The 24,356-nt window shown below is 42.6% G+C and overlaps 1 protein-coding gene across 2 annotated transcripts in view; it reads right to left on the bottom strand.

The window, feature by feature from the left end:
* Positions 1-19,894: 19,894 nt before the first annotated feature.
* Positions 19,895-24,356, bottom strand: part of cacna1ha (calcium channel, voltage-dependent, T type, alpha 1H subunit a) — a 182,240-nt gene continuing 177,778 nt past the window's right edge. For both annotated transcript variants that reach the window (XM_079564002.1, XM_079564001.1), the window contains exons 37-38: positions 22,857-23,011; positions 19,895-22,789 (exon numbers count right to left, since the gene is read on the bottom strand). In XM_079564002.1, coding sequence (XP_079420128.1) covers positions 21,458-22,789; positions 22,857-23,011 — 1,487 coding nt within the window. In that variant the 3' untranslated portion in view covers positions 19,895-21,457. The remainder of the gene's footprint in view (positions 22,790-22,856; positions 23,012-24,356) is intronic.

The raw sequence follows: 24,356 nt of genomic DNA on the forward strand, positions 1-24,356 counted from the left end.
TTGCAAGCAGAATATTTAAGGAAAACAACCTCTCAAGCATGAAATTCCTCTACCATTGCACATCCTGCAATCCTCTCCATCCCCACCACAAGAGCAGAACCTTCAGCTTCTCCTCAAATTGCCCCATAGAAGAAAGACAAAGCATCTAGAATGTATGGCCTTCATGCTTGTTCGGGCTTTTCAAAGGGGAAATATCACTTAATAATTGAAAACATTACAAAAAAAGCAGTAGTTTCATTCATGCAGTTTGAGTAGGTGCTACAGTTTCCCTAAAAGATAGAAGTCTGTATTATCAAAGCCCACACAAACCATCACCTGACCTGGTTGAGAGCAGTTTTACAGTCACACTTCTCATCCATTAGTTTTTCTGCTTTTTGAGAGCCAAATAAAACAATAGAAAAGGCTATTTTAAAGTCAATTTTGCTTAGCACTCTTAGCGTTAAGAGGAGGCAAAAGAAGCGCTAACTTTTGAATCTCATCATCTAAGCAGCAGCAGCAGCGCACTGTCAGTCTGGCAAACAGCTCGCCTCTCATCTCCGCCTGACGCACAGGTCTTTGATGTGACCAGTTTACGGCTCTTTGCACCAGCTGTCTTCGACGTGTTTCTGGGACTCGGCTACATGAGAGCGACGTCTCGCACTCCAAACACCACTCTGATGGCGGCAGATGTTGTTGATAGGTCTAAGTATGGGGGCAACTTGTCAAAATACAGAATTTACCAAACCCGCCAGACCAGTCACGTGAACCTGAGAGATTTGGCTGGGGGAAGGTAAGCAGAGACACCGGAAACAAATGAATAGTTGATTTGGTCAATGATGTGTTCAACTATTGTGATTTCAACAAAATCTGGCCAACCACTCTTTCACAATGTAATGGCAAACAAGGGTTGTATGTTCCCACTTTAGCTCCCTGGGCCTTAAACTTGACATGTGCTTCAAGTTTGAGTCATGAAAAGAATGTCTAGACTTACAAATATGGAGGAGTTGGAGATCGGTGTTGGAGGTTGTTTCCTTTGCACATACCTGTAATCCACAGTAGTCTAGAGATCCACACAGGTTTCCACAGCATTGTCTTACTGGAACATGCCAGTGCCATCAGGGAAAAATAAATCGATCGTTAGAATAACCTGGTCATTCAGGATGTTCAGGTCGTCGGCTGATCTCGTTCTTTGGGCACATAGTGTTGCTGAACCAATACCTGAACCAAGATCACAACAGTGACATCTTGCTGGACCCTTTATATTTTGGTCAGGCAACAGTGTAACTTGACAAGCCTTTGAAATCGCTACACTTAAGTCATTATTATTTCATTCATTCACTTCATACCCGGGGGCGGCAGGCAACATGCACCATCAACTCAAACGAATATGTTCAAACACAGACAGCAGGTGGATTGCCTTGCCCAAAGGACGCAATGGCGGTCTGCACCAGTCGGAATCGGCAATCAGATCTATTGCCCCAAAAAAAACCTTCACAAAGTGCCCATGTGTTGAAGCCCAAGCCATGGACGTCGGTATTTAGTTTTAAAGGAATAGGCCACCGTTTTTACATACCGAGATATGTTCTTACCTAACCGTAGTCGAGTTAATATATCCCCGTCTGGTCTTTGTCCGTGCGCTCTGTCACGCAAACGGAGCACATACGCAGCCTCTCCCACATGTCATATAGCTCCAAAAAAGCTCACGATAGAAGCTACCAAGCTCTTCCACGTGTTCCCTATTTAAATAAAGTTACGTGAAGTGTTTTCATGCGAAGTATATTTACACAGAAATGTAGCATGTCGATTTTATAAGCAGATAAAAAGGGGCACTATATTGTGAGGCATAATGATACAGGAGCACAACATCTGCGCAGTAACTCCTGAAGACTTCCCCGCTCACTTCCGTCAATAGAAGCTGCGTAACTTGTAGAGAGCAGCAGAGAACAGTTGAAGAAGCGTCGATAACTTGTGAACAATGCCTTTTACGTGCATCGTGCCGGGCTGTGATAACAAGCAGAAAGTATATAGTGTAGTAATGTTTCACAGATTTCCAACTCACCCCGGACGACGACACAGGACTCAGGACCTCGACCATGAGGTAGGAATGCGCAAGCACTTTCCCAAAATATATTTTCTGCTTGTTGTAAAAGGCTCTGTACAAGTCACGCAGCTTCTATTGACGGAAGTGAGCGGGGGAAGTCTTTAGGAGTTACTGCGCGGACGCTGTGCTCCTCGTATCATTACGCCTCACAATATAGTGCCCCTTTTTATCTGCTTATAAAATGGACATGTTACATTTCTGTGTAAATATACTTCGCATGAAAACACTTCACGTAACTTTATTTAAATAGGGAACACGTGGAAGAGCTTGGCTACCAAAAAAGCTCTATCGTGAGCTTTTTTGGAGCTATATGACATGTGGGAGAGGCTGCGTATGTGCTCCGTTTGCGTGACAGAGCGCACGGACAAAGACCAGACGGGTATATATTAACTGGTCTAAGGTTAGGTAAGAACATATCTCAGTATGTAAAAACGGTGGCCTATTCCTTTAATTTTGATTAGAGATACTCATTCATGCAGACGTAATGTAATTAAGTAAAGGTGCTTTCCTAGACCAAATGTTTGATGGTCAAAATGTTTTCAGAGGAACGTTACTTGGAGTGAAGAGTGTGAGAGCCAAAGGCGAAAGGCATAATGCTTGGTCCAGTGCAGTTTTCATTCAGGTCAGTTTAGACACAGTTTCAGCATCATTCATTTCTTTCCATTTAGCTTTGGTCAACAAACATGCAACTTTAAAGGATACCCTAACCTGTGAGCAATTCACACATTTTTTCGGGGAATCTTAATCCCGCCTTTATGTGTTCTGTGCTCTGAAATGTCCGATTGCACCTACCTTGCATCCCTACGTACCCAGGAAGAGCATAGACCTGCTCTCTCTGCTCACTCTAGAAAACAAACACGCTCACAGCTGCAGGAATACAGGCTGCAAACTTTTTCCGCCGCAGTTGAGCAAAGGTTTACCAGCTAATCTTCATTTCTGGATTATTCAAATGTCTCTATGAGAAAAATGTTTCTTTGGATGTCATGGAGAATGTTAATTTTCAAGTTCCAAGTTAAGTTTGGACTTGCCGTACAGCGGAAAAAAGTCAAACCTTGCGCAGTGTTAGGAAATTAAATCTGCCATAGCACTGACAGTGGAAGGCAAGGAGGAGAACAAGTAAATATGATAACAGAGAAAGTACAGGGAATACAACAAGTACAAAAATGGCAACTAAGAAGTTACAGAAAGTGATGAGAAAGGAGAAAGTTAGTGCTCACACGCATTAACTAAACACCAATTTTCAATAATTGATGATTCTTATATCTGTTTAATGTCTGTATTTATCAACGGTATGATCCAAAAGAACCGGATGAATTGTTGGAGACGGGTAATGCACGACTAGAAGGCTAAGAGATAATGTAACTAAAAGTCCAACATCAGTCTCAAGATATAGGACACTGCTGCGTCCCAAGAGCCCACAAGAGTGAGTGATACGGTGGGTAATGAAATGTGCACTGAGAGGCTCGACGCTCCAGCAACGACTTCTCATAATATGAATACGCTAAGCCTGACTGTGACACTAACGTTACACGTCTCACACCCAACACGATCACAACAAAACTACCCTCATGTCGGCGTTTGGTCAGAAACAGGGCAGTGCTTTATTCATGTTATGTTCCACTGGTGACGACTATAGTGACTTTTGCATAAAGTGCATATGCCAGTTAATTCAGGGAAGCAACGGTTTTTAATGAAGAAATGAAAGAAATGAAATAATAAAGAAATAAAAAGAAATGTTGAAATTGTTTGCCTCTATCTATGTCACTTCCTGTCAGTGTCCAATAAGGAAGTGAAACTATCCACCTTATTCCTAGAGTTGCTCATGTAGAAAACGAGGATTTCCGATGAGATGCCAGAAGTGGTTTCCATGGTGAGTTTTTGTTTCACATAGCGGTTTATTTCAACATTTCAAGATGATTTTTAAAATGATCAGCCTCCGTAGCATTTGAAAATATGTCCTTGTGCAGCAAAGGAACATTTTTTGCTGTTTGTGGTTGAATTAGAGACCTGAGAATGCAGTGTTTGGAACATGCTCCTGGACTAAAGCTGGGCTTACACTGTGATATGTTTGGGGCGATTTTGAACATTCCAAATGCGACTGACGAGTGACATGAAACGAGCCCCGTGAGGCGATGCAAGCTCAGCTGGGTCTGTATACACTACATTTTAAAGTTCTTAGTTATGGGAAGAGCATTCCAACGATTTTCTGAACCTGTTTTTGAGTAAAACCTTTGATCTAATTGAACTAAACTCATGGCGTGTTTCAGCTGAAGAGTAAGGAGTTTCTCACTCCTTCTCCTGTGTTGTCCACTTCCTTTAAACTATAAACATTATTAACCACTATTCCCGTTTTGTATCCTAATTAATTACCCAAACGGTGGACAACACCAGGCGTGTTCAACACTGGAAGAAGAGTTAGTGACAAACAACGCTACACTACCAGCTAATAACACATACCAGCATAGATGACCAGAATTCAGGAGATTAAATCACGAAGGTTTATTTCCCTAACAGGTCATCTAATACAGAGCTCTGCTTCCCTAGTTCCCTAACATCGAGTCTACCAGCTGTCCATTGCCACGGGAGAGACAGGGTCAAAACTAGAGAAGTCAGAGTATTTGGATCACATTAAACATTGGAATATTCATGAGCCTAAAACTAAATCTCATTGGTTCCATTGGCTCCAGTGCTTCCGCTGCGTCACGTAGTTCCGCCCCGCGCCCCCCATTTTATCTCTTCAATGGAATGTGGTAACTGATAAGGCCCTCTGGTGAGAGGCACTTGTTTATTTTACTTCTTGGGGCGCGGCGGTTCTGTGCTCACACACTTTTCCTCTGTAACAAAGAACTGAGAATACTTCGCATACATTTTGTTAAGTCAAGCTAAACAGTAATGAGAATAAAAAACAGTATAAAACCTTGTATATATTTTATAATTCTTCACAGCGTAGATGCGGTGCATGTAATGAGGCTTCATAAACAGACTGTAGCTCAGTTCAATCCGAACATGTGAAGATCTCCGCGGATATTTGACCAATTAACACGAAACAAAGCGTTTTTATGCCAACATTTCATTCTCTAAGCCTAAGTTCCCACATCTGAGTCAGGTCTTTGAGAAAGATCGCAGAAGTAGAAGATAAGTGGCCAACAATAACTTGGCCAATACGCCAATGGGTCAGAAAACTCTTCGACAGTGCCATTTTCATAATTTATTGTTAGCAGCTAATTGCTAAACTTAAATAGTATTGTGTTATAGCTTAGCCTAGCCTAAACCATCTGTAAACTTTGGTCAATTATCATTTCCCTACATGTTACGTCTGGGTCTGATCTCAGTGGCCGCGTTACATCGGTTGAATTGGTGAAATGGTGTCGTAGGTGTATGGCAATGGCGGCGGATACGAAAGTAATGGAAGCTCTTCAATCCGTTCTGGCTCGGCTCCCAAATATCCCAGAATTTGAAATTGAAGGCCGCTGTCTCCAAGAGTTATGACAGCTTTCTTCACTCATACGGGCGCATTACATATGTCCCGACCAAACGCTAGTGATTGGACAAAATCACTTCTCCCACCTGAAAACGGAGCTCAATTGTGAAGATCCAGACCCTCTGTATGAAATGAGTACGAGGGTATGAATCTACTCCGCGGGCTTTGGACATGAAATAAAGGAACCGTTTCTCTTTTTAAATTGTGCTATAGGTCAGTATTGCCCCTTGCAGTGTTAAATAATGTTGTATGTGTGTAATACATGATCTTAAAATGGCAGAAAAAAGTATACCTTGTCTCCATAAATGGAAACTGTGGAGAAAGTTGATGAAATTACCAGTGGCTCAAAGCAGCTGTATATCTTTTTTGCACCTAATAAGCATATACTGTGACACGTACAGTGCAGTTTTGTCACTCGATGCCGTAAATAGTCCAGGCGTTAAAAACCCCTGGTCCTGACCGTGAGGATAAGCATATGCCGTGGTACGCCACAGCGTGTACCTCGGGGTTTTTCTGCTGACGTTCGTCTTGTCTGATGAGACGGCTGTCATAGCTGCGCCTGACAAAGCCGTCTCGCACAAATCTGAGCAGGGAAACTTTTCCTTTTAGGAGCAGGCCCCGGGACGTTTTGCTGAACAGTCAAATAGACGGCCAATTAAAAATGATGGCGGACGTTTGATGGCTCCCTGACAGCGCGGCGGGCAGCAGGTGACTGTCCCGTTTGAAGAGCAGAGAGTGGCGGCGGAGGACACTTTTTGAACCGCGCGTCAGTAGAGGCAGGCGTGTAGAGTTTACATGTTCGGGTCTGCGACTAAAAACATGTACAACAGGCCCCCTTAAAAGAGAGATACTGAATATTTGCAGGTCCAGTTGAATCCAGGCTAAAAACAAAGGCTGCATGATAGAAATCCAGAGTTTCCTAACCGGTATTGGGTCTTTAAATGGATTGTGCCAAATCCAAGGCCTTAAATATCATTGAAAAGCACTAGGAGAGATCGGGGCTGGTCGTCAAATTTTTTCCCCACAGCTCCACAGAGTCACACTTACAGTCAGTAATGGCTCAAATCCCTCCCTTGTTTATATCTTATCGAAAAGAAAAACAAAAAAAATAGTTTGAGACACATTGAGCACTGTTTTGGGGGTTTAGCTCTAGAGTGCCAACAATCCAGATATTTTTTCATGATATTTGTAGCACCACAGCGTATTCTATGTTATAGCTATGGACACATGCTGTGGCTCGTTTGAAAGGGGAGACTCTAAGCTCTCCGTAGGTGAAAACAGTTTAATTATAAGTGCCTCAGTTCCTGAGAAATCTTAGCTAAACAGAGGCTAGTTTTGATCAAAATCACTGATTTTTTTCTAGATTCGGAGATAAGTGGGGTCAGTCGTCACCGCCTGTTTTGTTGTTAACAGGAATTACAAAAATAAAAAAAATCACCCATAATATCCAAGTATTTGCTCAATGAACACTTATGATAAAATGATTTTATCCTATTGTTACGTGACAACCAACCCCTGACCCGCCTGAAACATCACTGGACATAAGCTTGAGATCGCTCTCATATGGCTTTAGCTTGACAGCTCATTTATCATTCAGTTCAAACCCATCATTTAGAGGTTTTTTTGCTTCAGAAATTACTCACCCCTATAAAACCTCACACCTAAAAAGACAAATCCTCTCTTCATTTAGGGATGTGCTTCGTTAAAGATTGATCAATACTACTCTGATCAAGTTTGCCCTGAGGAAGGCCTGTGAGCTGAGGCGCGTTGGCTTTTTAATCCAGTTAGCCATGTAAAGTAAAGGCTTTTCAACTTTTCTAACCTTTTTGAGTGCCTTAGTTTTTTGCTTTTGCTTTTTTTACTCTCATCAATATGCCTTATTGATCCGGTACTTTAACGGTGCTCTAAATAGTATATAGAGACTGTACTGTCATTATATTGCTTATATATACTTATTGTTAATTGCTCTGCATGGACCAATTTATTTCTAATTTGCGTTTACATATGGGAGTTAATATACGAATATACAATGTAAAATAAATATTTTTTGTAATTAACTAGAAATTGAAGGATCAAGTCTCCTAAATCTGTTGTTAATCCCAGGCCGTTGGTTAGATTTGGCTGTAGCTGTGGGACTGAGCCCAAATGAAAACTTACAGCTGCAAAATAAAGAACTTGAGCCACCGTCTGTTTTATCCTCACTGTAACTCTCAGCTTATGTCCAGTGGGTCAACACCGGCTCGCGCTGACGTGCACGTGTGAGCGCGCACGTGTGAGCGTGTTCACGGCGCTGTGTGTGCCGTTTGTGGAAAAACAGACTCCTCCCAAAACTGTTTAGTTTAGTTCTTTGTGAATGAAGAAGAATGAAGTTCCTCGTGTGTCTGTTCATTTTAATCTAGTTAGGTTCCGCTTTTTTGTATATTGGGAGAGGCCAAATGCTAACAACATCTTTGGTCTTTTTGTGTGACTCACACAAAAACACCAGACAGGTACGCACCAACTCATCTAAGATCAGGGAAGAACATATCTCAGTATGGAAAAACGGTGAACTATTCCTTTAAGAAGACCGTCAAGGCTGGAGCTTATCAGTCCAGGTGGACCGGTACACGTGGCCCCGGGGCCGTCAAGATCCCGGGTTTCGGTACACATCCCAAACCTCATTTCAATGTTTTTTGAGAGAATGACAACTATTACAGCAGGAGAAGCAGAATGTTCAGTATCATAGCGCCTCCGAGCGTCGCTATGAAAAGTAATGTGACAACCATCCCGTGTGACCAACAGCCCTGGGCTTCCCAAAATTCCAGTCTGGCTTTAGGGTAAACCACAGCACCGAGACCGCCCTCTTAAAGATTTTAGATAACTTTAGATTAAATTATGACTCACAGAAGGTCACAGTGCTGGTTCCGCGTCCTCCAAGGACATGCGGGTCAGGCAGACGAACAAAGGCAGCGCGGCTCAGCCGCAGCAGCTCAGGACTAACACCTGAACACTAATTTGCTGTACGCTTGTACAATGACAATAAAGCACTTACGTACTGGATCTGAGCGCTGCCTTGAACACAGTCGATCACACAATTCTTTTAACTTGTTTATAACAAATCGGCCTCTCTGGTGCTGTCCACAAATGGTTTACATTCGTCCTCACAGACAGGACATTCATGGTGAGTGTGGATACCTTCTCCTTTAAGGTCCATGAAATCACATGTGGTGTGCCCCAGGGTTCAATTTTAGGCCCAGTGCTTTTTAACCTGTATATGCTCCCTCTTGGTGATGTCATCAGGAGACATGGAGTCAACTTTTGCTGATGATACACAGTTATACATCTCCATGTCTCCCGATGACACCAGGCCAATAGATGCAATTTTTAAACTGCATTTTAGATCAAATCCTGGATGGCAGAAAACTTTCTCCAGCTTAACCAGGACAAAACTGAAATGTTAATCATCGGCCCTGAGAGAGAAACTTTTACCCAAACTACAGTCACTGTCTTTTAATCCTTCCTCACAGGTGAAGAACCTGGGTGTGATTTTTGACTCTGAGCTGACTTTTATTCCACACATTAAGAATATCACAAAGATAGGTTTTTACCATCTAAAGAACATAGCCAGAATCCGCCCCATTCTCTCTCGGGCCAACACGGAGACGCTAATGCATGCTTTTATCACCAGTCGTATCGACTACTGTAATGCCCTGCTCTCTGGTCTTCCCAAAAAGAGTATCACAGGTTTACAACTTTTACAAAATTCAGCAGCTCGTGTCCTGACGAAGAAAAGTAATGTGACAACCAACCCGTGTGACCAACAGCCCTGGGCTTCCCAAAATTCAATGTTTTGGTTCCCCGTCCTCCAAGGACATGCGGGTCAGGTTGACAAACAATGGCAGGCGGGACCACATTACACCGGTTTTAGAATCGCTGCATTGGCTCCCCGTGTGTTTCAGGATCGATTTAAAAGTTATTTTAATGTTTTTTAAATGTCTTAATGGTCTTGGTCCTTCTTATCTTTAAGAACTGCTTTTAAAAGACTCATGGTGAGGCGTCTTTCCAATATTACGGCCCTCGCCTCTGGAAGCACCTGAGGAGGAGCTCAGGGCTGCAGAGAACGTTCATGTTTTTAAGAGCAGGTTCAAGACCCACCTTTTTAGCTTAGCTTTTAAATCTATTTATTTAGTCCTAATATATAATATATATGTGAGGTTGTGCCAGGCGTATTGTTTTAAATGATGTAATCTGTAAAGCACTTTGTGATACCTTTCGGTATGAAAAGCGCTTTATAAATAAAGTTAGATTGATATGATTCAAACTACCATTAAATCAACTTACTTGTATCCAATTTGATTTTTATAATTGCAATTTCCCCTCATTGCTCTATTTGTTTAACTGTTTGTAAATCGTAGTAAATTAAATTTACATAGATTTTTTTTCTCTCACCCCATCAAAAATCTAGTATTATATTAAACTTGCTGCCACCTGTTTAAACCAATCAGAACAATCCAAATCAATTATTTGAGATAAGAAGAAGAAAACGAAATTGATGTATGGTTTTACTGAACATGTAATGTTATTTAAAAATAAAGACTGGGTTGGTATCTTTTGTAAGTTGTAAAATGTTTAGCTTTTAAAAAACAAAACAACAAAAGTTACGGTTATGGCCTGTTGCCATAGTCTATGTTGTTCTGTATCTTTAACAACAGCACGAAGCTGCTGAGACCTTGTTATTTTAATGACATTGAGCTTTTGTCTTTAACCCCACACCCCCTTGACCTTTACTTGTTATCGATGCCGCAGCTGCAAATGGCAAACAGTCCTGCACACAGACTCAGCAGCTTTTACAGGGAAAACACGAGTGCAAAACAAAGCGCACAGCACCATCTAGTGGCAGCCCAGCGGAATGTACTCTGGTGTTTTTGTCCCTTCATATACACGGTATTGTTAAATGGATCAGTGGTTTGACTTTTCACACCAAGTTACATACAAAATATGCAGTTTTCCAAATATTTAAACAGTAGGTCCAAACTAAACCACAAACGTTACAAACAGGATTAAACTACGTCAGGAGTGAAGGAAAAAAAAAAACATTTAGATTCTTTGTATTGAAATATTGGTTTAAAAACAGCCTGAAAATGCAATTCCTAAAACATAATACAATGTACAGTGAACATGAACATAGGCTACAACTATAGTTCCTGATGTTATTGAATATTTATGAGACAAACCAAAATGATTTGGTTTGAGACAGAATTCATGGAAGTTAAAACGTTGATCATCTTCTTATGAGGGATGGACAATGACACGCGAGTGCATCCCCATCGAGTTCAGTCGCTTCATGTCCCACTTTGAAGTCGTTGGAGGAAATGGTCCATTGAATCGAAGAACTTTCACACAACTTGAAAGCGAAGTAAGAAGTGATCTGAAAATGTACTGAAGTAACAACGGGAAAGTTTTGAGTAGAAGTTAAACTCATGTTGCATCTACCATAAAAGAACTCCCCCCAAATGAGACACGAGGGCAACTTATACGGAAGATGGGATACGTCAACGTTAAATAAGCAAGGGGAGAAACCAGACTAAGGACACAAACAAGCCTCCTAACCCCAAGTCAAGTCGTTTTATTGAGAGCGAAAATGTTCTCACTTGAGAGTTTGAAGAAGCAAAAATATATGATGTAAATACGACATATTGTAATCTGAACTTTTTTTTTTTTTCATTTAAAAGTATGATGAGTCGAACTTGTGATTTTTGCAACATTAGTGGGCTATGCAGTTTGTGAGGGCGAGGGAGAGTGCGTCCCAAAGTCACAGCTCGAATTTCTCTGTTGAGTGAACCTCGGAAGGTGCCCTCACTGAGGCCTGAGTGGAAAGGTGCAGGGCAAGGGAGGAGGGCAACAACAACAACAACAACAACAACAACAACAACAACAACAACAACAACAACAACAACAACAACAACAACAACATAGTGTCCAAACAAAGACATTTAAGGAGACAAATAAATCGAAATGATCCATACATTTCCCTTTAGTGTTTTGTTTCAACAGCTGTTTCTCTTCTGCTAAATTCTGTTAATTACATGAACATTCCCTTAAGTGCTTTGTAAGGGTGGTCCGCTTTGAAATGTAACAGGTTCCTTGCTAAGGAGGCAAATCCAATTATGATGTTGCTAAATGTATCATTGTATCATAATGTGTTAAATCACAAACGGGTACGTTGTGTTCACGTGTGCGCATGCTGTGTTCCAAGGCTCTCGTACTTTGTAATATGTTCTTTTGGACTACTGTTGTGATATACACTTTTATTGTAATGATTTCGGGGTGGCCGTTTATAAGCTTTTGCTTCGGCCCACTCCTTTTGAGCAGAATTTTAACTGCTCAAATGAACAAATAAACTAAATAAAGCTACAGTAGCAAATGATCCATGTGGCTTAAGTTTCTACTAAAAAAAATACCCAAACTGCCTTCATTTAAACCATTTACTGAGGCGGCTGTTTAACACACTGACATGTGACTGAGCTGTGGTGACGACAACATGTATTTTGTTACTTTTATAAAGATTGGCTTGTGCAGAATCTTATTTCTTTTTTTATATATATATTTTTTATCATTAAATGTGCACCTGTCAATAAACAGTGGTTACGCATGAATCACTCGAGGGTATGTCTTGTCTTGTTGCCACTAAGCTCTGAAGTGAAAATGTCTCCCTCTTGTGTCCAAAAGAACTATGACCGCATGTCTCTCCTGTCTGCACAACTGCAGACAGACACAACAAACTGGTGTATTCTTTGTCTCATCACACACCCTGAAGGCACAAGCCGACACCCATCAGTGCTTCTTACAAGTCCTCCAAATCCATACGACACAAGAGGTCGTTTGTCTTCTCCCTGAATTACGACCATATAAGACGTTCGCTAAAACAGCGCCCCCAAGCTCCCATTGAGGGTATGTACAGTACATTCAACCCAATTCAGAAACAACTTTATTTTACGTAGTGTATGTGAACAACTTTGATTCCAAAAGTCAAACACAAAGAAATGAATCACAAACTTGCAAAATTAGCCCCAATTGAAATATATGTTGGGGCAAATAACATCCCAGGTCTTCACCCCCGCCACACCTGTGGAGGAGCTGAACGTCCAGCGGTGCCAAAGGCTCTCCAAGCGCGCTCTGCGCTATTACGCATCACACCTCCCCAACCGCAGCACCAGCCACAATTTACCGCTCTCATGTTATATTATATTATATTATATTATATTATATTATATTATATTATATTATATTATATTATATTATATTATATTATATTATATTATATTATATTATATTATATTATATTATATTATATTATATCTATTATAGAAAACGCTATCTCAATGGCCGCCGCCTGGGCGCCGCCATGTTTATTTCCCATACCGACTTTGAAGCTAAGCAGGGAAGTGCCTGGTTAGACCTGGGATGGGAGACCGTTCCTCCGAAGCTAAGCAGGGAAGGGCCTGGTTAGGACTGGGATGGGAGACCGTTTGGGAACACCAGGAAGCCTGGCGACAGTACTGAGTGTGTGCGTGGACATCCGCTGCCGGCCCCCACGTGACGGTCTCACCGGCCGCGGGCATTGGCCACGGGTCCATATGGACCGCGGTGCTGCTGTCCGAGGACAACCCGCTGTCACACAAACGCGAGTGCACGCGATCAGACTGCCGTGCGTGTGCGCGCATCCAACCAGGGCGATGTGTGTGTGCGCGTCTGTGCGCGCGTGTGTGCGTGTGTGTATGTGTGTGCGTGTGCGTGCGTGCCCAAAACCTGCTCAGACACGAGCCTCTAATCAAACGCGCTGCTCCGACTGATTTCTCCTCCGTGTGAGTCAAAGCGAAAATGAAACCACTTAACGAGCGCATAGCCTGCACTGCGTTGTTTTTTTTCCTTTTTTTCTTTACTTTGCTGCTGTACCTTTTGTTTTCTATTTTGCTTTCACGTATTGTGAGCCCAGAGGTACATTTTATTCTAAAGCAGCTTTGAACGCATTGCCAATTTTATTGTACGGTTATAAATACTGTCTAACAACGATCATTAGGCTATTTCAGTTCAAAACCTACTCATTATTTGTTTGATTGTAAACTACCGTGATGCACCAAACCACGGGTCCTGCACCGTCACCCAAACCGTTACAGCTGAACCCCTAATATTTATCCATAATTATTCCACTGTCTCTTGAATCCTGTTCCCCAAGTTTAGCGACAATATTGTCGTACTTTATAAGACAGGAGTACGGGTGCATCAAACACTCCAATTGCAGTTTGTTTGAACTTTTTTGGAGCCTTCATTCTTTTACTCATTTGTAGTGGCCATAGTTTTTGGAATGGGTTGGGAACCACTGGCCTACAGCTGAACAGTGTGACGGGTTGGACATTTCTTTGTAGGCTCTCACAATCTCTGCATATCAAATGTTATATTATATTATATTATATTATATTATATTATATCATATTATCGTATATGGGTGAGCTGGGTTATCGCCATTTTACTCACAACAACAGCGATACCAAAGGGTTACTTACCATTGATGTCTTCGTGTTTTCTCCTCCATGTGCGTCACTACCAACTCCATATCTCTCCTGTCCGCTTCCATCTCTGTCCTCAAACGTCCTTGCGTCTCAGACTCCGTGTCTCCCGTACGTCCGGTTGTCCGGTGACCGCGGTGAGCCTCGGATCCGCGCCGGGTTCCAGTGCGTATGATGCGGGTAAACTCCTCATGACACCTGCGTCTCTTTCAGAGTTCCTCTGGAGAACGTGCTGCCATATGTCCTGATCAAACTGATGTGGTTCATTTCTCCGCAGTTTCGTCATTTAAGGATAAAAATATAAAACATTACAGCTGTGTTTAGCTCGCGGGTTTTTGAACTAGATTTGACAGACACTCGCTCCCTCCAATGAAAACACGTGAATCAGCTCGAGGGCGTTTGGGCAGGTGAGCCTGCGCTCTGATTGGCTGAAGGGTCTGCTACGTCATATCCAGTAGTTTGTCTTATCATCATCGTATCATAAATAAACTGAAAGAAAACTGCTGTGAAGCATTTCCTCTGATGCCTGTGATTTATATGGACAATGTTGCACATTTTATTATTTTTCTATTCAAAATAAATGTTCAAAAACCCGCGAGCTAAACACAGCTGTGATGTTTTATATTTTTTATCCTTAAATGACGAAACTGCGGAGAAATGAACCACATCAGTTTCATCAGGACATTTGGCAGCACGTTCTCCAGAGGAACTCTGAAAGAGACGCAGGACTTTGTGCAGAACAGCAGCGGAGCCGAGGCCCGACTTTGCCGGGATGACAGAGGAGTTTACCCGCATTATACGCACTGGAACCCGGCGCGGATCCGAGGCTCGCCGCGGTCACCGGACAACCGGACGTACGTCTGAGACACGAGGACGTTTGAGGACAGCGATGGAAGCGGACAGGAGAGATATGGAGTTGGCAGTGACGCAAATGGAGGAGAAGAAAGACTCACGAAGACATCATTGGTAAGTAATGCTTTGGTATCGCTGTTGTTGTGAGTAAAATGGCGATAACCCAGTTTACCCATGTATATAATATATAATAATGAGAGCGGAAAATTGTGGCTGCTGCTGCGGTTGGGGGGGTGTGATGCGTAATAGCGCAGAGCGCGCTTGGAGAGCCTTTGGCACCGCTGGACGTTCAGTTCCTCCACAGGTGTGGCAGGGCTGAAGACCTGGGATGTTATTTGCCCGAACATATATTGCAATTGGGGCTAATTTTGCAAGTTTGTGATTCATTTCTTTGCGTTTGACTTTTGGAATCAAAGTTGTTCAGATACACTACGTAAAATAAAGTCGTTTCTGAATTGGGTTAAATGTAATGTACATACCCTCAATGGGAGCTTGGGGGCGCTGTTTTAGCGAACGTCTTATATGGTCGTAATTCAGGGAGTAGACAAACGACCTCTTGTGTCGTTTTCTATTGGAGGACAGTCTCGCTTTTTAATGTGTCTGTCCCGAAAATAAGAGTGCTTGAACCAGGTTCAAGCACTCTTATCTTTTTATGCTTAAAGAATGGCTTCTTGGTCAGCGATTTACAGTTCATAGGGACATTTGGTATGTGTGATAAGGCGCCTTAATCTTAGAAATTTAGCATTTAGCAAGTGAGTTTTGTTTAGCATGCTGTACTGTACTGTTGTTGCGTGTGCTGTGTCATACACTTTGTCGCACTCATGTATGTTCTGTGTTGGTGGTATGTTTGTTCTCTTATGGGACTGAAGTGGATGGAAATGAGCTCTGAGCTCCAGCATATTTACGGCACTGGTTGTCTGTTCATTAATATGCATTGCCCCATTCAAATAAATGAATAAATGAAAATGAAAGTAAAAAGTAGTTGGTGGAACTACTCAAAGTTACAAAGTTATTCAAGTCATAACTTTGAAGACAAACTGCATCAAATTCCAAATAAAATTAAACATACTGTAAGGTGAATTACGTATATGTACTACCACTTGTTACAGTTCCTTTAATTTCTCTATGGGTGTCTAAGTGCCGAACATTATAGAGCAAATACATTTTTCAACTGCAGCTAGCTGCAGTGCATGTACTTTGTGTTGTGAACAAATGAAAACGACGAACATTTGTCATAAATAAAAAAAAAGAGATATCTTTTTATTTGACAGGGAGAAACATCCTTCAGGACAACAGTTGGTCATCACACAATAGTTAGCAACAATACGAACTGCGGAAGTCCCAAGTTTGTAGTATGCGGGACCCCCACACTTTCCCCCCCGTCTGATGTTCCTCGAAGGCCCCCTTATTGCAGACACAGTCCTCCCATGCGTGTAAGGCTCGGGGGGGTCGGGGGTCCGGGGCCATTTTCGTCAAAAATCAGATAGAGTAATTATGTCTCAATAAAAACATCAAGGCGGCTAATCTGTCAAGTCACAGTCAGAAGAGTCTGTGGTCGGGAGCCACTATGCTTCTATCATGGTAAAGGTCCAATAATATGCAAATTCGACTTTTATGTGAGATTTTGGTATCAGGTCTTCGTCAAAAACATATTGTAGCAAGTGAGCGGTGGTTTGTTTAATTCGCACATGTTTCTGTAATCCTAATCTTTCACCCACCAAATTCTGTTTACAGCGCCATTTTAAATAAAGGTAAATACAACATTTTTCAGCATTAGCATTAGCAGTTTTGTTATAGTTTGTTTTTGAATATTTCTTCTAGCCCAATCTTTTGACCACCATAAATGTTCAATTCCCAAGGACAGCGCCCATTTAAATAAAGGGACATACATAATTTAGCAACGTTAGCATTAGCAGTCATTCTTTTGGGTTTGTTTTTGAAAAAAAATGCTAGCTTGTTTTGGATTTTTTTTTTCCTGGTTTATAGAAATGCTCCAATTCTTTTGACCGCCATAAATGTTCCATTCCCAAGGACAGCGCCCTTTTAAATAAAGGGACATCGAATTTAGCAATGTTAGCATTAGTGGTCTTTGTTTTCAGCTTGTTTTTGAAAAAAAATGCTAGCTTGTTTTTGAAAAATTCCTTTGGTTTGTAGAAATGCTCCAAATCTTTTGACAGCCATACATGTTCAATTCCCACAGACAGCGGCCTTTTAAATTAAGGGACATAGCCTCCAGAATTTTGCAACGCTAGCATTAGCGGTCATTCTTTTCAGCTTGTTTTTGTACAAATCTTCTGGTCGGCAGAAATGCCCCAACTCTTTCGTCCACCATGAATGTTGAATTCCCGTTGACAGCGCCGTTTTAAATAAAGGTACACACAAACGTTTAGCAATGTTAGCATTAGCGGGCATCGTGTTCAGCTCGTCTGTCTTCTGTTAGCATATTTTACAACTACATTTCACGACCACTTAGTCCTGGAGGTATTTTCTAAACACAATGTTATATACTACAAGAAATGCCAAGGCTAAGGTGTCCAAAGTAGTTCAAAAAGCATGAATAAAGCATAGTATCGGACCTTTATTATGTAGTGTTACAAAAAAGGGCTTAGGCTACTCCTACTTCAAATATACAGCAGTTAATTAGCATCACCATTAACAAGTTTAGAGCAATTGGGAGCTGAAAGAGAGAGAGAAAAAAAGAGTTATAGTGCCAGTTGGCAATAGTGCCAGTTCCCAAGAAAACAGAACTGGCGAAGTTCCCGTTTTTTGCTAAAAAACTCGTACAGTGAAGAACCAACCAGTATTGCAAAGGACATTAAACAAGTGGGACAGTATTTGATCAGATACAAATTATTCGGCGCCCAGTGCAATTAGGTAGTTGGTCTACAAATCCGAAAAATGCAAATATCAAAATATCTAAAACATCCAGATCTTTCCCAAAAGAGTTTTTTTTTTTTTTTTTAATACAACATGCAATAGTCAAAACGCTTCCCTCAAAAAACAGGATATCCAAAGGTCGGTAAGAACTTTTTTTTACGCAGTCACTCGACCAAACTTTGATGTAAAATGGCGATAATATGGAGCAGATCGGGGGTAACCTAATGCACGTATGACATAATGCGCTTCTCCGGTCCATAGAAATGCTCAAAGTTTATACAACGTTGCGCAGAAAGAAGCGGTATAGGTGAGTGTTGGCTAAACCTAGTGTCAGGTGTGCTTCTATATGTGGAAGAGTTGAGCTTTTATCGTGGAGTATTTCGCTTTTCACCACCAGCCCTTTGTGACTGTACACGAGTCACCGACCGGAGTTTGGTGAGTTCGCCCCATTCTGTCGTCCAAATGCACACCGCTCGGAGAGGAAGCTCATGAGGGTGAAGAAAGTACCAAAATACGCGCGTGTCTAGTTCCAGAGGTGGGTAGTGATCAGTTACACTTACTCAAGTTACTTTTTAAAATTGTACTTCTCATTGTAGCTCTATCACTCCATACTCATACCCATTCTCCTACTTGAGTCCTCTTCCCGCTGGGAGTAGCTCATGAGACAGATTCAAATTCATCAGATTTCATCATGGCTTAAAACTTAGTTAATAATGATTCAAATAGTCATTTAACCAAATGCTTAATTACTAATTTAAAGTAATTGCTGTATTTAGGGCACTCCTTTTGACATCTCCTTGGTTTTTGCTGGTACCATCGGGTCAAATAAGATCTTTTAATGCCATTTTAGTGTCCACAAACTATCTTTTCTATAAATTAGGATGGACTTATCCATTCAACAGGGGGAACTTTGGATATTGAAGGAGTCAAAACATTTGAAAAGTTGACAGAATTTCTTAACTCTTTGACTGCCAGTCATTTTCAAACCAGAGAGCTCCCCACTGCCAGAGGTTTTTCAGGATTTTGACTGTTTTTTCAAGACCCACAGAAAATGTAGGTCTCCCTCTTTTCATCTAAAAAAAAAAAGTTTGCTGCACAACTAAGATTTTAACACCAGACATGCTCAAGGCTTTGCTGCAGCTGTTCCCATTGGCAGTCAATGTCGGATTTCAATTGCCATATATAGACATCATTGGGAGTCAATGAGTTAAGCATATGAGCAAAACATGTCATTTGATATATTTGTTTAATGTGTGGGGGAAAAAACATGACATTATTTTCAAAGAAATTTGGATTTTGTGCCTACATTAAAATGTAATGCTTTCCAATGACATTTAAGGCCATAGTTTTGGCACAAGTCATTTAATGACTTTTAATGCCCCGTGAAAACCTAAGTAACTGCTCGACTGCTTCAGTTAATATTGTCTACCCACCTCTGCTATTCTTAAATCTCACACCTCTTTTTTAGTTGGACTGCACTTGGTTTCTACAGCATAAATTAAATTAAATACTTTATATCTATGTTTATAAATATAAATATATATGCTTGGATAAATATCGGGATGTAGGTGTTCCTTGCACACGTCCCTGCACTACAGGTAAAGTGGTCATTAGTGTGGTATCGTCAAAGCACTTTGGTTTTGCTCAGTGTACTGAGGACCTGTGCACGATCGGGGGGTAAAGACGCCGTCCCAGCAGCTGCCTTTGGAAAGAGACTCTGTACCAGGGAGTTCAGGAGCTGCGAGTGCATCCACATCGTGCACCAAGATTGGACAAGTTGTGCTGTGCTGTAAAGGTATGGCTTGTTCTTCTCATTCATTCTGTACAACAGGTTCAGGAAGGATTCATGCCCCTCTATTTATTTCTATGTTGTTATGTTAAAGTCTGATGCTAGCTAATATTTTATTCTAAAGGAATGGGTCAGCTACGATTGGAAACAGCGGAATGTTGTTCAGGCCTGAATACTGATGTCGCTATGAACTTTTCAAGTTTCAAGTTCTATGTTGACCTCTGATAATGTTTGATTGTAAAGGAATGGGCCAGCTATGATCGTTTTTCAAGTTTTCCAACAAATGTTTTAATTGATAGTATTACTGTGAGGATATTTCCATAGAATGTTTCCAATAGAATTTTAAAAAAGCATATGATATAAATATCAGACTGGTACATATCAAAAGAGAAATAGAAAGAGTCTGACAACTTTCTGAACCCACTGTTTGGATAATGGATATATGGCAAACTGCAGCTTTCATGCACGCTGAAGGAAACAAAGATGAGTGGCTTTGGTGAGCAGAGATGCATGTAACCCCTATGAAAGTCTGTCCTAGCCACACTCATGCCGCTGCAGCCAGTACCTACAGTAGAGTCGCATCAGCACCGCCTTCAGTAATGGGTCTATATTATACACAGTAGTCTACAGCCTGCGCGAACACACGGCGCGCCCGCTTGCTAAACGTAGCATCCATGGAGCTATATCCACAAGTTTAGTATTATTATTGCACTCTGGCTACACATGTTCAATAGTTTGGTTGTCTTCAAGATGTACAAAAAACACTTAAGTGATGTCAAAGAGGATTCGACTGAAAGCAGCTCTTGAGAGAGGCTCAGTGATATGAACAACGACAACAGTATATAAGTAAGTGGCTTAAACCCAATTCAGTCAAAATGGAAATATTAACTATCTTGGACTATATTTGGACTATTCTATCATTGTCTGATTCTTAAAATGTTATGGGCATATTTCGAAAGGTTGGCATCACTGAGCCTGCGTCTCCCATCTGATCAAGACACCAGGTACATGGAAATAGGACACTACAACTACAGAAACACACCGCACCCCTGCATCTGATTTTAAATATAGAAAAATAAAAGCCTACTCTTAAACCTCAACTCTCCTGTGTCTGAGAGAACTCTCTTCTCTGGCGTTTGTGAAAAGAAACGTACATTCACGTAAGGACAACAGAGGATAAACAAGCAACTTGAAATCCAAATCTGTGTGCAAAAACATTGTAGATTTCTATAAAAATATGTGCATATGGATAGAGCTATTTTAATCTCACCAAATACAGTATTTTCTTCTTATTTACACAGAGAAACATCACCTACAGCTGTCCTGCTCCCCTCTCTTCACTCACTCACGTCCAAACACACTCCTGCTCAGATCAATGTGATCCGGAGCAGAGGAGGGCAGCAGAGGCCGTAGGACACCTGAATTTGCATATCCCACTTTCCCCCACGCGCGCGATTCACAAAACCTGTGCCCAAAAAGGTCATTCCTTATCAGCCAGACGCTGCTTCCTGATTGGCTCGCGTGGGTAGAGACAGTGTGTCAAGATAAAAAAAAAAAACAATACAAATGAAAACTTTGGCTACGGAGTTAGGCGGCTTAAGTTCTGGTGCAAACACTTGATTTGCCAAACTGCACCACACACAGTGAATGCTGTCACCAGGACGGCATCCACGCTTTTGTTCTGAACGCCTGCTTTAGTGACGCCCCTCTCCTTATGAAAGATCAGCAGAATGTCACTTTGTCAAAACAACACCAAGTGACGTTTTCTGCGGTCGCAGGCCGCTCCGCTAAAGTCAGAGGTGTCTGCACTTCCTGAAGGCAACGCTCGCTGCTCACTGGGCAGTCCTGCGGTTCTTTGCACTGAAGCCAGGGCTGCTGCCTAGTCTGTTGTCAAAGGGGGAGGAGCAGGTGGGGGTCTCGCTGTCTGACAATCCTGGCTGCAGACCGCTCATGTAGCGCGTCTGCGGCTGCTCCAGGGTGAACTGAGGGAGAGCGCTGAAGTCCCCTGGGTGAGGGGAGTGAGGGCGGTGAGGGGAGTGCCGGGGCGAGGGGCTCTGGGCGCAGGGCAGGGGGCCCAGGGGTGCTCGCGGCTGGATAAAAATGTTTGGGCTGATAGGGATGTGAGTGGGTGTGCTCCCATGAGGAGGGGTGAGGGTTGGACGGTGTGTTGGTGTGGATCCAGCAGAGGGCGTCAGAGTGCGTGGGGCGTGTACCGGGGTTAGAGAAGGTTGATTTTCTGTAGAGGCGTCCGGTGACTGCGTGTGTGGGCTCAGGTCATATGAAGGCGTTCTGCGCCGCAGCATGCTGTACTCGGCCAGTTTGGGAGGGGAGCTCATGGAGGGCTCTCTCTCTGAGGGAGGGTGGATGGAGATACAGGGAGGGCTCATCTTCTTCTTCCTGTGCCCCCCTCCCACTGACTGCACCCTGACAGGGACCTTCAACGGCCGCGGCTTGGGCTCCGGAGCTTCATCACTGGTGAAGGTGAGCTGAGGGAGGCACACCTCGATGGAGTGACGCCGCTGGTCGTCAGGAAAACCGGCGGACAGGGAGGCTGTTTTAACAGGGAAGCACTGGGTGTCGACGCCAAAGCCTTGCTCGGTGCTGCCGTCAGAGAGCAGACTGAGCGCGCTCCGTGACGAGGAGGCCTGGATCGTGGCAGGAGCGTTGGGGGCTGGGTCAGAGTCGTGGCAGAATGGCGGGGCATAAGGAGACAGTGAGTGGCTCCGGCATGTCCTGCCTCTGTCCCCCTGCCCTGCCTGCTCTGACCACGAGTGGCAGGCCGTACTGGTGATGTGGCACACCTCCTCGTCCGCAGGGTCTCGCGGCTCCACCGTGGGCCTGGGGCGGCGGAGGCTGGGCGGTCGCAGAGGCAGGCGGGGTGAAGGGGGAGGAGGAAGGAGCAGGACAGGGGAGCATGGAGGAGGGGGGAGGGAGGAAGGCGAGGACAGCAGAACCGAGACAGGAGAGGAGGCAGCAGAGGACCCTGGGAGAGACAGAGTGGCAGGTGAGGGAGGGGGCAGGCCCAGAGCGGAGGGGGTGGACGGTGGAGGAGGAGGCAAGGGAGAGGGACAGCTCAGAGGGGAAAGAGGAGGCACACTCAGAGGGTTCGGTCTGTCCTGATGCTCACAGCTGTGGGACTCCACTGACTCCACTTTGACTGCAGCCTGTGAGACAAACAATAAAACCAGATGAGCTCCATTCAACAATGTGGCTTTGTCGACGTGTCCTCACCTGTCTGCGCAGCGCCCTGGGAGAGGAGCAGGGGGTGGGTGGGGCAATGCGAGGCGGGACCAGAGATGGACTGGGTTGATGGACCGGAGACATGTCTGGGACCTGGAGCAGAGCACGCCTCTCACATGGCTGGGAGTGCACCGACGTCACCGAGCCTAACAACACATTAGACACACTTACTATCATATACAGCATGTACATTTCATCACCAGGAAAACCCTTGAAGAAAATCACATGAAACAATCACAGAACCAGGATAGTTAGGACAGAGGAGAGGGGTAAAAGCAGACGCATGCTGAGCAGACAGTACATGCTTATCTGACTGTTCACTAAACTATACAGGACGTACTCATGGCCATGTTTTCTGTTCCACAACACTTTATCTTGACACTTTGGGAAGATAAAGTGATGTCTGGGCTCTTGAAGCTAACCTTGCTGGATTGTCGCAAGACCAGAATTTTTTCATCTCACAAAAATCCATCTCGAAAGGCTCGAGCTGATACGTTCAGGATCAAATCTATTGGAGGATCAGACAAATCGCGCGGCAGTGCTCTTGTGAGTGGGCGTTTCTTTTAAATTCAACAACAACAAGCACTTTTAAAATGATTTACAACACAGCGACAACTCGATACGATACACTATACTTGGCTCACAATAATGATAACCAGTACTGCGATAATCGATATATTGAACAAAAATAACCTAGATTTTTTAAGAAACATGCGATTTTCAAACTTTTTTTTTTAACATACTACACATTATTCATCGTTTACATTTGTTTTCATTTGCTTTGTACTTCAATTAAGAGGAATATATTTGTGTGACAGTGTGAGGTCCAAGTGCTTAAAATTGTAGTGCTGCTAGGGCTGCAACTAACGATTATTTTGTAATCGATTAATCTATCGACAATTTTTACGATTAATCGATTAGTCGCTTGGCTATGAATGGTGTAGGAAAATTTTATTTTTTCAATTTTTTTATCACATAAAGCTAAAGTGGATCCGCTTGAGGATGTGTTGATGGAGTAAACGTAAAGTAAATGTGTGTTGGAGGCTCTTGGTGCTAATTCTGCTTCTGATTGGATGAGACACAAACAGATATTCATGAAATTTACAATGTACAAAGTGTACTACATACACTTGCTATAAAAACAAAGTAGGTTTTTATCAAAAATACTACATTTTCATGTAATTTTTGCTCTATTTGAGTCTTTGAAACAGAAAACGATTAATCGATTACTAAAATAGTTGTCGACTATTTCAATAATCGATTAGTCATCGATTAATCGATTAGTTATTTCAGCCCTAAGTGCTGCCCTCTGCTGGTCTGACTGACTTGATCACTCTATTGACTGAAAGAAGAGGAGCACTGCTACCTCATTAATATGCGTGACGTTCCTCATTAATATTCATGGCGTTATCAAAAGTATTGATATCGGAATAAAAAGTATCGTATCGTCCCGCAAAATATCGCGATACATCGTGAAATCAATATATTGTC

Source organism: Gobius niger, assembly GCF_951799975.1.
Source record: "Gobius niger genome assembly, chromosome: 10".
Taxonomy (NCBI): Eukaryota; Metazoa; Chordata; class Actinopteri; order Gobiiformes; family Gobiidae; genus Gobius; species Gobius niger.